The 17,530-nt window shown below is 38.4% G+C and overlaps 3 protein-coding genes across 4 annotated transcripts in view; 2 read left to right on the top strand and 1 right to left on the bottom strand.

The window, feature by feature from the left end:
- Positions 1–10,809, top strand: part of gnai2b (guanine nucleotide binding protein (G protein), alpha inhibiting activity polypeptide 2b) — a 38,355-nt gene extending 27,546 nt beyond the window's left edge. For both annotated transcript variants that reach the window (XM_067503530.1, XM_067503531.1), the window contains 6 exons: positions 2,491–2,651; positions 5,756–5,884; positions 7,986–8,115; positions 8,360–8,513; positions 8,666–8,858; positions 9,625–10,809. In XM_067503530.1, the coding sequence (XP_067359631.1) occupies positions 2,491–2,651; positions 5,756–5,884; positions 7,986–8,115; positions 8,360–8,513; positions 8,666–8,856 (765 nt within the window). In that variant the 3' untranslated portion in view covers positions 8,857–8,858; positions 9,625–10,809. The remainder of the gene's footprint in view (positions 1–2,490; positions 2,652–5,755; positions 5,885–7,985; positions 8,116–8,359; positions 8,514–8,665; positions 8,859–9,624) is intronic.
- Positions 10,810–12,337: 1,528 nt separating this feature from the next.
- Positions 12,338–14,886, top strand: inka1b (inka box actin regulator 1b). Its single transcript, XM_067503532.1, has 3 exons — positions 12,338–12,491; positions 12,580–12,632; positions 13,847–14,886. The coding sequence occupies exons 2-3, from the start codon at positions 12,630–12,632 to the stop codon at positions 14,780–14,782; spliced, it is 939 nt and encodes a 312-aa protein (XP_067359633.1). The 5' UTR covers positions 12,338–12,491; positions 12,580–12,629; the 3' UTR covers positions 14,783–14,886.
- A 575-nt stretch (positions 14,887–15,461) lies between these two features.
- uba7 (ubiquitin-like modifier activating enzyme 7) overlaps positions 15,462–17,530 on the bottom strand; it is a 28,500-nt gene continuing 26,431 nt past the window's right edge. The window contains exons 23-24 of the mRNA XM_067503529.1: positions 17,397–17,479; positions 15,462–16,630 (exon numbers count right to left, since the gene is read on the bottom strand). Of these exons, the coding sequence (XP_067359630.1) occupies positions 16,498–16,630; positions 17,397–17,479 (216 nt within the window). The 3' untranslated portion in view covers positions 15,462–16,497. The remainder of the gene's footprint in view (positions 16,631–17,396; positions 17,480–17,530) is intronic.

A 17,530-nucleotide genomic window follows, 5' to 3' on the forward strand; every position in this document is an offset into this window, starting at 1 on the left:
TTAATACGTGCAATACCTATACATAGAGCATGGTGGATGGTGTTGAAGTAAAAGTTACATGAGTACAATTGTGAGGAATGGATTAAACTCTTTTTTTGATTGAATTGCAAGATACAAATGTTAGCATGTTTAGCTGAATAAGTCAAAGAGCATATCATCAGGAAGATTAGCCTTTTAAATTACAGTTTACATTTAAAAAAAGCAAAATTTACACATCCAGCTATCAGAGTTTAGCCTAGCAGATCTGTCATAATTGTTTATCCTGTTCAGAATAAGCAGAGGGGCTGGAGCCTAAGTGTCACTGGAGGGGTACGGGTGTGTTTTGAGGTGGTGTACATCCTGGACAGGTCGCCAGCCTATCTCAGGGCCAACACAGAGAAACATACACAGACAGGCAACCATTCACACCTACAGGCAATTTAGAATCACCAATTAATCGAACGTGCACGCCTTTGAACTGTGGGAGGAAACCGGAGTACCTGGAGGAAACCCATGCAACGCAGAGAGTTAACGTAAACTCCACACAGAAATGCTGCAGCCTACAGGTAGACTGGCTGAACGTGGAATGGTTGTTTGTGGTTATACTACATATTATGCACTACAGTTGGATGCAAAACTTTGCATCCCCTTATTTTCAAATGACAAAAACAATCAGGCAATTTTTTTTCATTAACTTAATATTGAATGCACATTCAGGTAGTGTGTTATGTTTATGATTAAGTTTCGATCCTCTTATCTTAGGGATGTAAACTTTGCCCCCAAACAGTGTAACAATGCACATTAACAATGCACATTAAAAATGTGTTTTAGTCTTTTTGAAGTTTCAAATTAATGGGATGCAACATTAGCACCCAACTGTAAATTATTATTCTTTCCTGAGCAGTCCTTTTTAACACACCTACAAAAGAGTGTTCATTAAATCAAAATAGACACACAAAGCATTGTACATGCAGACACACCCTGAACACACAAATGCAGAAAAACAAACATCACCATCCACAACAAGTAGCAGCTTTAGGCACAGATCCATTCTCCACCCAGTGAACACTTATCAGCTATAAGAACAAGCTGTCAGTGAGCTCTAACAGTTAACTTATTCCTGTGGAGGAGTGCATGTCAGTGTGATTTTTTACAGTGAAGCCAACTTATGTGTTCTGTAACTGAACCTGTGATACAGGGAGTGAGGACTCTGCTGTGGTCATTAGAGCAGAATGGATAGATTTTTTTCCTCACTTACAGATCAGTCAATTGGCAGTGTGTATGTGACGATACTCTCACAGACTCCCACACATGGCAATTAGTGTGCTAGCCTGCCCATACTTGCACAAGCAGCTCTGCACACAAACAGATTGCATATGCACACATGCATATGCACAAGCACAAAAATGTACATCGAAGCAAAGCCTGCACACACATTATCTTGGCTATTTGCTGTTTAGTTTGGTTGGGTGAGCAGGAAGAGTTCCAACAAATATACTGGATTCCCAGAGATTCACTGCTGGTGAAATCACTTATAATACAACAGCTGAACTTATAAAAGCATAACTGTTATTTGTGCTGAGTAGGCATGTAAGTCAGTATTCACTACAACAATATATCACTAATGTAAAACGAAAATGAAACAACACAATTTCAATCATTGGAATGCAGACACAGTAAACTGGAATATCGTCTTCTTTAGAAAAAAGAACAGTAAGTTATGATTGATGCTCACTATGAACACAGGAAATGCACATCAATCAGCTCAATGGGTAGAACAGCAGGATGGGATGCAGAAGTCGCAGGATCAAATCCCAGCCTACCCATCAGGTGTGTCACTGAGCGAGACACTCAGCATCAGCACCCTGGGAGCCGCCCCCTGGCTGCCCACCGTTAAAGGCAGACATAGAATTTCATTGTAAGATGTATGTGCAATATCTATATGTGCTCATTGACAATCCAGGTTGTTCTCCTTTCTAAATATAAAAAACTGGCCAACCACAAAAGGAGCAAAATATAGTGGCTGTACAACAGGGAAGCAGATTGTAGACACTGGGGTATGGACTATACTGACATTGATTTAATTAATAAACTCATGGAGAATTGGAATATAGAATTATTGCTGAAATTATCTCAGCACAGACTTTTGGGAATTATTATAAGTTTCAGTGATTTCATCATCACATTCTATTTCTGCTATCATACGCTTTGACAGAAACCTAAATTAAATGTTATTTATAATGCTCATAAACTGAACAAATTGCTTTTGAAGATGAAGATCCTTCATTGTTGAATATTGTTTTATTTTTGTATTTTTTACTCTAAGATGCACACGTCACCTAATGTTTACTCAACTGTAGAACGCAAGTTCATCAGGTTATTCTCTTTTTCTGTGCTCATTCTCAAGATTTTGAAGATCACACTATATCTTTGTATATTTTGTGTGTATGTGCCGATATTTAACATTCTCATTAGAACAACTACGTCATGTGTCTTTATTGCCCCCTGCAGGATGATGCCCAGCAGCTCTTTTCCCTTTCTGCAGCTGCTGAAGAACAGGGCATTCTTCCTGATGACTTGGCCAATGTGATCAGGCGATTGTGGGCTGACAGTGGCATACAGAGTTGCTTTACAAGGTCGCGAGAATACCAGCTCAATGACTCTGCAGCATAGTGAGTGTGAATTTGTGTGTGCTTTATAATGTAAGTCATCTTGGAAATAGAACACATATTTACTATTACCTTAACAAAGTCATACCTTCCAGCCATGTGCAGGCCTCATAACATTAAGGATTTAGAAAAATCTTTTCACTGTTGTAAACTTTAGGCTGTTTTATATAAACATTGCCTGTACATGGCCTCCTCTACTTGTATAAATATCAACATGCAGAGTGCCCTTAGAAAACACCAGGATCTGTGTTAACCCACTATAAATGTAAATGTGGCCAAGTAAAAGTCTCAGGTTTCTCATAAATGTGCGCCTTTTCTCAGGTTTCTCAGTTTTGCTAAAGCTGAACTTAAACATTGCACTTTCATATAAATTTAACAAGATTATTAATAAAGAATATTAATCCCTGTGTGACTAGAACAGTATTTTTCTATTTGTTTATATGTGGTTCATGGCTGTGCAGAATGCTTTAATGTAGGTGTCATATTAAGGGCTGTTTAATATTACTGCCATTAGGGATGCTGTTCTCTTGGTGATGTGATGGATCTAATAGTGTAGTCCTGTAACCTCTCTCATATGCGCTGCAGTGATAAACCGACTTCTCTAGAGGGCTATAGAGAGTAGAAAGATAGTTCAATAACTTCCATTTAATGATTATTTCTCCCTCTCTGGGTTTGATTTTTAATATGGTAACCTGATAAGCAGAGCACAGAATATTTTTTTCTTGAGGGATGGAAAAAAATGAGACTCAAAATGTTGTGTTTACTTCAAGGAAATTTAGCCTCCAAGTAACTGTGAGAGTTGATAGCTACAATAATAAAACCCCCATGCAACTCTTTTTCTTTTTTTTAACATGTTGATTCATTTAGTGACTTCAAATCAGAAATGGTGCTTTGTGAATTGTTCATAATACCACTTCACATTTAGAAATGTGGTGCTATAATGAGATAGAAAAGCATTTGCTTAATTGTTTATTGTTTCGCTGCCTGTTAATTATTATTATTCAGTGGACGTGATGTGCATAATGGTCAAGTTCTGTACATCTGAAATGCTGGATATACATGCTTTACTGTCTGTGAAGCGTAGGTTGGCTGGGCCACTAAAGCTTCCAGCTGGCCTTGTATGATGATGCAATGGTTGTGTAAGTGGGGAAGGCTGTGTCAAGCTGGTGAAGCTACTTCCACGCTCCCCTACTGACCAACAGTCTGTCAGACAACAGAGAAATTGAGAACAGTGGAAAGGAGAGTTGTGAATGGAGAACTTAAGAGAGGAGCAGCCATTTTCATAGAACGAGAGGATACAACCGTTGTTGATTCTTTGTGTTTTAACTTGTATCTCTGTTTTACACCAAACCCATGTAGCCTTCTATTCAGTGTTTTGCATCCCTTAACTCCAGCTCTTACAAGGGACAAAAGGTGCCTACAATTTTTCTTTAGGCAAATCAAAACCGACCTCTTTGCCCTATTGATCACCTTGGATCATTTCATTAATATCTTACATCAAATTTGATTAAGTAGAACAAAGCATGTATTTGTATGAGCATGTTGACATAGAAATTGTCCCAAAAGTGGTAGTGCATAGTACCAGTGGGTCAGTAGTAATTCCATAGTGGTTTCACATTGACATTTCAGTGAGCCACTTTACATGAGGATTTATCCTGAGTACAGAGTAAGTGCAATTTATATTTGACACCCATGCTCTGACCTTATCTGACTCCCTACAAGAATTCTCCAAGCTCAGCACAATGTGTGACAATGAAAAATGTACCCCATAAAGCGACATTAGATATCAAACCTAACACACTAAATCTGTACTATACAACATGTAGTAAACTGAGATGGACAAATTGAAATTCAGCATAATATTCTGTTATGCAGCAGCTGGCTATTGTCAGCTGTTAAGAATTAACGTCAGCTTTTTGAATTCACAGGCATTTATAGTTCACATAAATAATAATGGGTCTCAGCCTAGAATATCACCCTCTACTAGAACCCTATGGCTGGAATGAGCCTCTATATAATGATATCCTTACAACAATTGCAACAACTGAGGGAGAAATATGTTGCAAAATCAATTCAGCACATACACTCAGACATGAGTATTTCACACTGTATAAATGAACCTGAAAGCTTCATAATATATACTGTATACTAAATAACAAAGTGATTATTTGCCGGTATAACAGGTAATTCAGAATTGAGGCAGCACAGTTGGCAGAGTCACTGTAGCCTGGAGGTGCACAGCATCTCAGGAATAAACTCTTTAGGAAGAAGGGCCCCAGTCTCAGGCTGCCACCATCATCTGCAAGCCAAAACCTCCAGCTTGCAGTGCATGTTTAAAGAAACCAGTATATACACAGATAATGGATGACATGAGATGCTAAATTCATTTTCTTTACAATCTGTGAAATGTCTTAAATGGACCGCTGGCCAGTGAGTTTAAAGCTAAATGAGTATTAGCACCAAGCATGTTACAATACGTTGGTTACTGACCTGTTAAATAATTGCAAAGTGTGAATTTGCAATCCTTTGCCGTTTCTCCCTACATTAACCTAACAGCCTCACTCCATTTACGATTAAAGCAGTGGAACTGTGCTACTGGTACTACAATTGCAACATTATAGAGACTGTAGAGACACTAAAGGGACAGTGTGTACATGTGTTGTAGTGAGCTAGCTGCAGTGTGCTTTACCATCACTGCAGTTTGTGTTTGTAGAAGTTTAATGCTTGTGTGCAATAAATGTCGGCTAGAATGGTCAAAGCATCTAAATTGATATATTTATGGTAATGATGCAATAATGGCTGATTTCTCTCAACCACATTTTGTAGCTGTACTTCTGGGAGGTTAACTAACAATCCCTTAAAAGGCACTTAAACAGTATAATGAAGTGCTGTCAAGTTTAGCAGTCTATTATTGAATGCAGAAGAATATGAGTCACTCAACAGAAAGTTCACAAAAGTGCAAGAAATCATTGTTACTACAGTAAATTACAGACTATTTTGGATGAGTGTGTTTATGCATTATGTCATCCTGTTTGTGTACTTCTTTTTATTGCAGGTTGGAAATCATGTTAAATCTCTCTTTGTCCCTCTCGCTGTCCATATCTTAGTTACCTGAATGATCTGGAGAGGATAGCTAAGGCAGATTACATCCCCTCACAGCAGGATGTGCTGCGAACCCGGGTCAAGACCACTGGCATTGTGGAGACTCACTTCACTTTTAAGGAACTGCACTTCAAGTAAGCTCATATATAACGGCCCTTAGATGCTAAAAGAGTTATTTTGATTACAAGAAATACATGAATGAAAATTAGACTGCCATCACTGTCACCCTGCCTACCATTTATCAACACAAGCACTTCAGCTGTTTGTACCATGAGAGTGCAGCGAATGCTCACAACTGACTGAAATCAAAGGGTACATTTGACATTAAGTAAATTTAGTGAGTATACGGTATCAGTGTAAGGCTCACAAAGCATTGTATTCAGTCCGCTCAATAAAAGACCTTGTTGGGGAGAATTAAATCATCTTCAATTTTTCTCACAAAGGTTGAACATTTTTGCCTGCTATGGTTAAGAAAACTACTGAATCTACAACTTTGGTTCTCAGGGAGCATTTGTTAGGAACTTCATTGACTCATAATAGATAAAAGAGTGGTTGTTTCCTAAAAATGCTCTTTAAAATTGTTTGACTTCATTTGGTAAGCATTCCTCACTCACCTAAGCTTGGGGAATTTGCTGAAGGTGCAGCGTTTAGTCCTACATAAACAAATAGCAGCCGTCAGTCTTACTAGCTACACAATAGAAACCTAAAACATGATCAGAAAGAGACCAGCAAGAAAGAAACTTGTTTGGGTATTATGGTGGCAGGGTGAAAACAGGTACAGTGTATCATTACGCGTGCTGTTATTTAATAGGGTTAGTGTTAGCAGTGACATCTCAGAAAAACCCTCTTCCACAGAAGCTTTACACACTAACACAAAAACATAATGGACACTGTCGGTATACCTATTTCAAAACATTACCTAGAAATTGCTGAACTCAATTTTAGTCCCAACATTAACAGTTTAAAGGGGTGACTGACACCCCCAGTTTAAACTGTGCAGCTCAGCTACTCAGACACCAAATGATACCATCAATTAAAAGCTTAATTAGCACAATTGGACTGAGTACTCGGTAAAAGCATTCGATCCTGCCCACAGTGGTTCATACTGTAGCTTTATATAATGCTAACATTTAATTATGTCCTCTGTGGCAGGGAATCAGAAGCTCAAAGGTAGCACTTTACATGACGGTAGAGTGGGGGAAGACAAAGCTAATTGCAGTATTGTGTGTGTGATATATAGATATAACTCATTAAAGTTATGTGTCTGAACATTTGATATTAGGACCAGTACTGAAGCCAGTCCAAGAGGTAAATATATAAAATATGTTATAGAAAATGTTAAGTGGATGTGCCTGACATTATAACAAGAATGATATTAGTTTTTGTTAGGAGGTGTTTTTTTTTTTTTTTTAGATTTCAAAAACGGTCTAAGGCATCAACAGGTTCTAAAGCAGCTTAATAGATCTGACTAATAAAAAAAAGATGGCGCCGCCACATGGCTCTGGTGTGACCTGTTTCCGGATAAACTCTCTGATATTTGCCTTCTGTCGCAGCCTCAGTATTTGGCCTGAATAATACATGGAGACAATCAATAAGAAAAAAGTCACGTTTTTATAATTCTGTCCCGTTTGGCATGATGAGTACCAAAAGCAAATGCTGCCAAATTGAGAAAAATACCATCTTTTGACAGAAGCCTAAATAAAGATTAATCAAGATGGTGTTTCTTAGCTTTCTGCTAACCTAAAAAGATTGTGGGTTCACTGATGCCTAATGTTTGTGGCCTGTATCATCAAAGTATGCCAACTGTCCTGGATGTTGTGGAGTATTATCATTTAATTTCAATATTATCAAATCATTTGCTTATACCTCTAACAGCTTCAGTCACAGTGCTCAGCTTTGCCATTAGCAAGTGTGTTGCTCTGAATACAGAGGCCTGTCTCCTGTAGCCCACATTGACCTTGGAGTCTTCTATCAGATATGTGACAGACAAGTCTTCACCTCCTCACCACTTTTGTTCTCAAAGCATCCTCATAAAAATGTAATGTACATCCAAGGATGGAATGTCACACTAACTTTCTCCTTCCTTCCTCCTCTCTTCAGTGCCCTGTTGTCTATCAGCTTGACCTTACTGTCTTTCATTTTGATTCACTTTCCTGACCAGTGTGCGTGCACACACACACACACACACGCACAAACACACACACTTTGTGTTTTTTTGCTTCTTCTCTCTTGCAGAATGTTTGATGTGGGAGGCCAACGCTCAGAGAGAAAGAAGTGGATTCACTGTTTCGAAGGAGTCACTGCCATTATCTTTTGTGTTGCACTGAGTGCTTATGACCTGGTGCTGGCTGAGGATGAAGAGATGGTAAGGGAAAATCCATCATCTGTTTTGTGTGTGTGTGTGTGTGTGTGTGTGTGTGTGTGTGTGTGTGTGTGTGTGTGTGTGTGTGTGTGTGTATCCTCTGAAAAACTCCTTTGCACTGGTTATTCCTCACTTTTAAAATATTAAACAACATTGTCCCCTGGTGGCAGCTCTGATGGTGGGTTGTTGGTGTGTTGCTTTAGTAATGGCCATAACTCATCACCGATTTTGCTTTTTTTTTTTTTAGAATCGAATGCATGAGAGCATGAAGCTCTTTGACTCTATTTGCAACAACAAGTGGTTCACTGAGACCTCCATCATCCTCTTTCTCAACAAGAAAGATCTCTTTGAGGAGAAGATTACTCGCAGTCCCCTAACCATCTGCTTCCCGGAGTACACGGGTATGGAGTTGAAAATCTGGGGATGTACTGCACCTTACAGCAATGCTTTAATAAATAAAAAACACAGACAGGTTCCCGTCTTTGCAAAACGCAGCACATGAAAACATAATCAATCCAAATCATTTCCATATCTCCAAACTTTTACTTCTCAGGAGCCAACAAGTTTGATGAAGCAGCCAGTTACATTCAGACCAAGTTTGAGGACCTGAACAAGAAAAAGGACACCAAGGAGATCTACACCCACTTCACATGTGCCACTGACACCAAGAACGTGCAGTTTGTCTTTGACGCTGTCACTGACGTCATTATTAAGAACAATCTCAAAGACTGTGGTCTTTTCTAAAGGTAAGTCAGAGGCTAGCAATATAAGTGCAATCAAAGCAAAATACTATCTGTTGATCTTTCCCAATATGCATGTATAGACTCTAAACTCTCAGTATTCAATGTAGAACTTAAATGATTAGCCACAAAAGCTCTTGGTTGATACACGAAACAATAACTTCTAGTATTGTTAGTTAATTTAAATACAGTACATCAAATCTTGCATCTTGTTTACTTGTCTGAAAAACAGGAAAAGTAATGGAATCTCTAGTACTTGGCCATGGTTACACTTAGGTCACATTAGTTCTCAGATCTTCCTCACTCTCAATACACATCTTCAGGCCAGATTCAGTCAGAAAATGCACTTTGTAATGTTGCTTTTTCACTTATTTTGCAAATGTTTAGTTATGTGTAGACAGGCCACGTTGTAAACATTGCAAACCTACCAATTAGTTTATTACATCACCTAGTGACTCGTCTGTATGGGTGGATGTTAGAGGGACCATTTCTTTGATACACGTAGCTCTTATTTTTAAAGAATGGGATACGATACATAAAGATATTAAATATCTTTATGGCACAGTCACATTAAGAATAAGTGATAAGTGTATAGCCTCTATGGGTATACTTGTTTTTCACAAATATAATGAAAAGTAGTGTAAGCCAGTGTAATTTGCTGACGACAGGATACATTTGTAAAAATAACTACAAGTTGTTACACACAAATAATGAAAACACAGTTCTTTTTTCCTATATTTTCATTGCGTTTGTCTTTTTTCTTTTCCTGCAGGATGATGCCTGACGCACACAGACTGCATGAGAGACTGCAACAGCCATGTGATGATTACTGCTTTTCATAATGAAAACCATAACAGACTTGATTCCTAGAGGGGAAACTAGAAAGAACTTAAAAAATCACTGATTTTCAACCATCACCCACTCAGTCTAATGTGTTATTATTATTTTTTTATATGTCTTACTGGTGTTGATCAGGGGTTCTCATACTAGTCATACTGAACATGGGGCAAATGCTGAGTAAACAGATGTTTAACCAATGGAAAAGCCCCACAGTCAATGCACTCACTTTTTGATTAGATTTAAATAATAAATAATACAAGCTGACAAGCCTTAGAAAAAATAATTTGAGTACAATATATTATAATAATAGCATTATCTCATCATGTCAAATACCACATATTTGAAAAACAATAAAACATTTAGTAAAATTTGTATTTTTTTTTTTTCTTCAATACTAAGCATTCATGGACCAGTTTAAGAACCACGTGTTTAATGTTTGATTTCTTCAGTTTCATTTTGCTTTCATCTCTCTCTTGGACATAGTTGTTTTTTTTTTTACTTCTTTTCTTTTGAAGTTAAGAGCAGGATACAGTACAACTTTTTATAAAAAATCACATTAACTTATGTTAACTAATGTTGGTATTTTATGAACCTTTTGACTTCACAGAGCTTATTTTTTAGAAGAAAACAAATCAAGTTTGAAGCAAGAAGGGATGAAGGGAATATGTTTTTGTACAATGTTTACACAGAATCAATATTCACGGTTGTACTATAGTGCATTGTTCTGCATGACTGTCCATATATTAGCCTGTATTTCCACAAACTGAATAACATTCCTTAAGCAACTAAAGAAACAAAACAGAAATGGTTACGTGTCACTTTTAAAATATTTCCAAGCTTTTTAGTGGTTATGTCAGTTCCCAACATGGGTTGTTCTGTACCTTTCATTTCATTCAGTCTTTTTACATATGTTTGTGCCTTGATATCTGTTTACACTTGTTCTTTAGAGACCTACTATATTCATAGTGTGAATTAGGGCTATTTCTACTCCACTTTAGTTCACATAACCCATGATGTAAAATGCAACAACACTGAGACAAATGTATGATAGTTCATTAATATCAACGTAAAAGTCATTCACTTGTTAAATGTAAATAAAAGTTTGGTCACACTGTCATTTATTCTGTTTAGTGATGTGTCAAACGAAAATGCACAGAAAGTATAACATTCTCTTCCTATGTGTTTGGATAAAAGCACTGCTAAAAACAAATTAAAAAAAAAAACATATTGAAAGAGAATCATTGGATAGAAATTGACTCTACACAAGTCTTTCATAGTGGTTTGTGTTAACATTCCCATGAGTCCCTTAGAAAGGCCATATGGGTGCAGAGGGTTTTTAGATCAAAAGTGAGGCTGTTTGGTGCCATGTGACCAGTGGTACAATGTAAGTACATTTATTTAAGGAGTCAGGTTACACTAAATACAGCTTGAATGTACTAGTTCTTTACTTGAATTTTACAATTGTATGCTACTTTGTAGTGTATATTTGATAGATAAGGGTGCTTATTACAGTACTTTTTAAATGAAGGTTATACAAAACATTACCTTATAGTACATAGCTTAACTTAAAACAAGCAGTTCTCAGCACAGTTGAGTTGTGACCACCCCCCTCAGAGAAACTGTGTGCTTGGGGCCTTGTTGCCAGGTTTAGATGTTTGACTTGTTAGTTTAAACAAGTGATTCTACACTAAATGTTACAATGATTAGCCTAACAAATAGAATTGGTATAAAAATTTTGAATAAAAAAAGAGTTGGTGTAGCAAAACTAGATTTTTTACTAGATTTTTTTAACTGTATGACCTCAGTTATCAATCTTAACGTCATGTATATTGACCATTCATTAGGACAATCTTTCTTCACAATAAGTACAGTTACTTAATGCTATTTTAAGTATATTTTTCTCATATTATTTATGTATTTGTACTTAAGGAAAATTGAAATCGAAAACAAGATACAGTTATTTTAGTATTTTTCCATCTTTGTGCGGGTACTTACACTTAAATACAGCCTCTGGGTATTTCTTCCACCGCTGTACTCTGCTGAATTACAATACAAAGTGCTATCAACATCCAAAGGGATGAGGTGACAAGATGCTGCCTTGAATAGCTGCTCATCTGCAAACTAAATCAAAACCTGACTTTGGCCCAACAGCGTGTTTTGCATTTCAAAACACATTTTAACACATGTGAACAGAGAGTTGCTCAGGCCACAATAAAGGGTGTGAAAAGGTTTATATTCAGGGACAATGGACGATGTAACATCGGATCCACAAGGTGGCGACATGTTAATTTCAGTAAATCTGTTTCTGCAGCCTCCCAGCCGCTGCATTTGTCCAAGACTTTTAAACTTTGCATAAGTCGTGATTTATACTTCAGATACTGCAGTGAAAAGAGTCTCTTGAAATTAAAGTAATTCATCAATTTCGGTCATTTGGAACATATGAGAATATTTGGATGGAAAAAAGTTGAACGTTAATGGCTGTTAAAAGGGTTTGTGATCATTTGTTTATTGCCAGATAAAAAATTTCAATAGTATATTACTTAAGCTGCAGATGTTCAACCCATTTGACTACGTTAGATCAAAAGTCCAGTGTGAACCGCTGTATTTACACTGACATGGATCTTGTTTCTGCCCAGTTGCCATTGGCTAATTTTGCGATGCTCTGCCCTGATTTGCTGCAGATAAACGCTCAGCAGCCTTAAAGTCCGCAGACAGAGCTTCATCTGGTTTAGAGGAGGAGCAGTTGTATATGTGTGCAGTCCTTGCATCTCCTCGGACTATTTTCAACCAAATGCAAAGGTGACTTGTTGCTAACACGTTAATATTTGTCTTAAGAAGCGTAACTGAAACTCTGATCATTTATTCACTGCATCGTTATGTGTTTCAGAGGCAAGGAAGAGGACTCTGAACTTCACTGCAGATATTAAAGCAAAAGCAATGGTAAGTTTTCCCCCGTTCTCCCACATGTTTTCATAGGCTATATTTAGTTTTAGATGCATTCCAGTGGCTGAGGATTGTGATTACAAAGATAATGGTCCAGGACCAGTAGTGTTTTTGCAAAAGGCTAGTTTACATATTTTTTTTTTGTATTGATTCTTGTTTTTTGTTTCCTTAAATGGCTGTTTAAAAAGATTTAATTAAGACAGATTATTTTGTTATTCGAAATCTCAGTTAAATTCAAACCAAGCTGCCTTTAGCAGATACATACAGAAGTGATTCACTTCTCCCTGCTGTATGAAAGCAGCCAAGGAGAACAGGGCATTTGAAAGGTGGCAGAATGACCACAGAGCCCTGCTGAGGATGTCTCTGTATGCTGGATAAGTCTCCCCCAGGGGCCAAATGGTTCAGCGCCCACAGCTGTGATAACATCAGGGCATTGTGTTGTCCTTACTACTCTAAGGCAAACACGGGCAGTGCTGGGAACACAACTAACTTAATATTGTAACAGAAAAGTCTGTCCTGTGATTAAACCAAGGGAAGCTTTAGAAAACTGCTTTTTGACACATGGCAGCTTAGTAAAATAGTTATTTTTGTTGTTTGGTTGTCACATTTTTAGGGAGACCATGTGCCATACAGTAGGTGGAACTGTATAAAACAATGTTTTATGAGTTAGATTACTTGCTTTCTATTCATATGAAGGCTGAGGAATGGTGTGATTCACAATTAGGACACAATCATTTTTTAATTCCAGAATGTTGCTGTCATTTCCTGGTTAATATTACAGGGCAGTCAACATCCTGTGAGGTAGGGGAGCCCAGAGAGGATGTGTGCCTCTGCACTCTGTCACAATTCAGATCTACTTTGTTCAAACTTCCTCCCTATATTTAGGAGCCATCCTGTTCTCAGAGCCATGAATTTGTTATTTTCTGGGATCATACTTCATGCGATGGTCTCTATAAAGCTGCTCTGAGGTTTGTCAGGAATGCTTGCCTTGTTATATGGTCATAGAGCAGAGTGATCTCAGCTGGTAAAAATTTTATTTGCTCAACACTGGAAATAACACAGGCAACTGTTCAAAATGCAGCTAGACATGCTAGGGTATGATGGGATATTTTGAATGCAAGCCTTGCAAGACTTGCTCTGCAGTCTGCCACATAATTTTACCATAGCTTCTGCCTGCACCACTAAGTGTTTCTGTCTTTCTCATTGGGTAGCTGTGTTTAGGAGACTCTGCTGACTACCTCCGGGACCAAATGCAGTACATGATGAGATCCTTGCAGGACCTTAAGCAGATAAATAGGCCAAGGCCATTGAGTGAACCATGCGTTCGTTCTTACGTTGTAACACGACTCTGCAAACAAAGGGCACAGCAAGAAAGACTGAGTCGCCTACGTGTTTCTGATGCCAGTGAAGCCAGCACATATGACTCTGCCTGCTGCCTGGCCAGCCCCTTGGAAGAGGAGGAAGAACAGCAGGACCAGGAGCGATTGGCTCAAGTTTCCCCCAGCAGTGAGAGGAGTGTGGATTTTGACTCAGGCTACTCAGAGGCATCTTGGCACGATGAAGGTGTAGTGCTGAGGAGGACCAGAAATGTGCGTGTGTCCTCCTCTGCCTGCCTCCGCACAAACAGAGGATCTTCTGGTCGTATTCAACCAAGACCCAAATCAACCTCGGATGCTTGTTTAGAACGCTGGACTTCATTTGAAGCCAGTGACCCAGAGGACTGGACGACGTTACTGCTGAGTCGCAGCAGGAACAGACAGCCCCTGGTTCTGGGGGACAACAGCTTTGCTGACCTAATAAAGAACTGGATGGACCTACCCGAGTGTCCTGAGCCAGCAGAACTAAGGCCAAGTGCAGGTCGACGGCTTGCCAAAGACATTTTGATCAACATGCGCAAGAAATTGACAGGCATGTCTAAAAGTGTGGAGGTGAGGCCAAGGCCAGCAAGCACAACGAAAGTCAGCAGGCCTGCAGAGGCCCCTCAACGTAGGTCCTTGCCTGTGGGACACCAGGCTCTAAAACCTTTTTTTCACCAGTCCCACACAGGCCTACATCAACTGGACACTGACTTCTACCATTTCACTGCTCTCATGAAGACTGGCAGCCGACAACCCATCATATGTAATGACATTATTGGATACATTTGAGTGAGATAGTGCGGACTGATCCTGTAATAAAATAACATGGTTTTTATTTTTTTCACAATGTTGATACATGACATCTGGAATAAACACTGTTTGTATTTTTTGTATTATTATGTTTCAGGCTGCACTTGTGTTCTAAATACTAATACAATACTAATACAAATCTTATTATTATACAATTATATCTGCCACTTTCTTGTAGACAAACTATAATTCTAAGCTTAGATGTATAATGTTCCAGGGTTAAATCTGCCTGTCCACTAGTGACAGTTTCTTTTCAGTTCTAAATAGTATGTTAAATATATACTAAATATATACTATATATATATATATATAAAAATGTACAATAGTCATGCCCATCGCAAATTAGTAATTTAGATAAACCTATAGAGTAACTGCATGAAAGCTTTGTAATCACAGTGGTTTCAATTTTCCCTGGTAAAAATGGGAGGTTGGGTGTGGTCAAGCAAAATGTTTTTGTGAACAGAAGTATTTAAAAGATTTAAGGGAACAGAAGTGTATCAGTGAAGCACACACAAGAACAGAGTTCCTTGTGGACAAACTGTATTATTAAATTATTGTTCGAGCAGTATTTAATCACAAGGAGCCTTATTCAATCACATTACCACACTAAAATAACAAGTAAGTAAGTAAGTAGTTGAACAAAGAATAACAGACAAGATTCCTCATGATATGATTTATTTATAGCCAACAAAGAGAGCAGAGCAAGTTAACAATGACAGCATGTAAAAATAATGTAAGGGTGTGAAATGAAAGGTTGTGAGAAATGGTCGACAGCGCACTGAAGCAATTTGAGGACAGATGAAGACCTCGAAGACCAGACCAGCTTCTTGGCCCTGAGTAGCTCGGGGATTCGTCAGTGAGGGAGGGGTATACACGTGTGTTAGGATTTGCACAAGGCAGCTGTGTCCAGATGGCAAAATTACTCTGAATCGCTAAAGCACCTACAGTGTCCACTGCTTGCTGTGGATGCACCCCTTCAACTTCATAAGCTTGACCTGAATTAGACTTTGAAACCAGTCCAACACTGGCCCTGCAGTGCCAGATTGTCTAATCCATATGCCACGGCCAGGGCTGCCACTGAATTTTCATAAGGCTCATTTTACATGTAAATCAGCCCCAAACGTTTTTCAACCAGAACTTTCTGATAAGAGTTTTGGCAATAATAGCAGGGAAACACCAATTTCCAAAGGTTATTGTTTTTCCATATTCTAATAATCCATTTTAGCAGGAGTTTTTGGCACATGACTGAGCGACATAAGCGTCTGGCTGTGGTATCACTTACTTTACCCTTTACATGTGGTACAACGGAACAAAAAAGTAATTATCAAAGTATGTTGGAAAAATCTCTCAAAAGCATTTGTGAAAAAAAACGAAAGAAACTGATGCTGGAAAACAGGGTTTCAAAATGCAGTTGTTAGTTGGCACACACAAGCTGCAGGGTGCTTTTTGTGCGAAGTAGGTTCCACACCCCCTTGCAACCCTTTAAAGACAAAATCATGTACGCATACTAAGTGTATAGAAAATATAATATATTAAAAATATTAATCTTTGTAAAGAAGAGCTAATACATTAAAATCCCACTGTTTTGTTTAAATTATATGATGTTCCAGTAGTATTAGATTTGATCTGTCACACTAAAGCAGTCCCATGTAAGGTCTTCTGACTTCAGCCTTAGTGGAAACTTCCTGTCCTCTTCACTGCAGCAGGTACCTGATAGTTGGGGCTAAATCTGAATCCTCATCTTCAATAAATGAGGGAATCAAATCCAGCATCTTCTTGTGTGGAGGGATGTCTGCTCTGGTTACCATCCTCACCACGTCAGAAACACTGCAAAAATAGATATAGTACATGCAATCTTAGACAGTTTAGCCTATACTAGTGAACTTCATAAGTCTTAAATATATACTTTTATATATTGAACGTGCATTTTGAATGAACCCCACATAACCCCCCTGCAACAGCCCAATATAGGAAGCCTGGAGAAGGAAGTGAGTACTGGAGAGGACATTTGTCATGTACGGCCCGCTGTCCACAGCTCTTCTTCCCCTCTAGCTTAATCTAACCACAACATCAACACCTGCTCCCCAGGGACCTAACTGTCAAAAACAGAGAAGAACATGCACAATATGTTTCGAAATGAACACAAAGACCTCACAGTGAGATTGCTAAGTGTTTCCTCTTTTCCTAGAATCAAAACATGTATACAGTATTCTATGCTGACTTTATAAACTGGTAAGTAGAGTTCACAGCACAAGATATCTGATTCGTTCAAAATGTCCTGGGGCTTATGAAACACGCCTTGAATGCACTGCAGACCTCAACAGGTCCAAACAGACAGCTTGGCTTCTCAGATCCAGAAAAAACCTTCAGTTCAGACTAATTTAACTCATGTCCTCCACAAACAGAAGGAAACCTAAGGAGGACCAGCCTCAATCGTCAGTGTTTGGTGATGCATGTGAGTGTGTCAACAGGCTCTCTCCGCACAGACTCAAAGGGAACACCTCATCCTGCCATTAACCTCTAAACAAACAAAGTTAGACTGCGTATTGTGATTGTTTACGTGTGCAGAGTTGCATGTCATGTGTGGACATACCTCTGCTTGTGCCTCTCTTTTTGACCATTGTAAATGATAGCTGTTCCATAGAAGAGACTGCAGACATTCAAATTATATCTTTCCTGCAGAAAGAATAATCATTTAAATAAACATGCAGCATAATATGACAAATA

This window comes from Channa argus, chromosome 5 (assembly GCF_033026475.1).
Source record: "Channa argus isolate prfri chromosome 5, Channa argus male v1.0, whole genome shotgun sequence".
Classification (NCBI taxonomy): domain Eukaryota; kingdom Metazoa; phylum Chordata; class Actinopteri; order Anabantiformes; family Channidae; genus Channa; species Channa argus.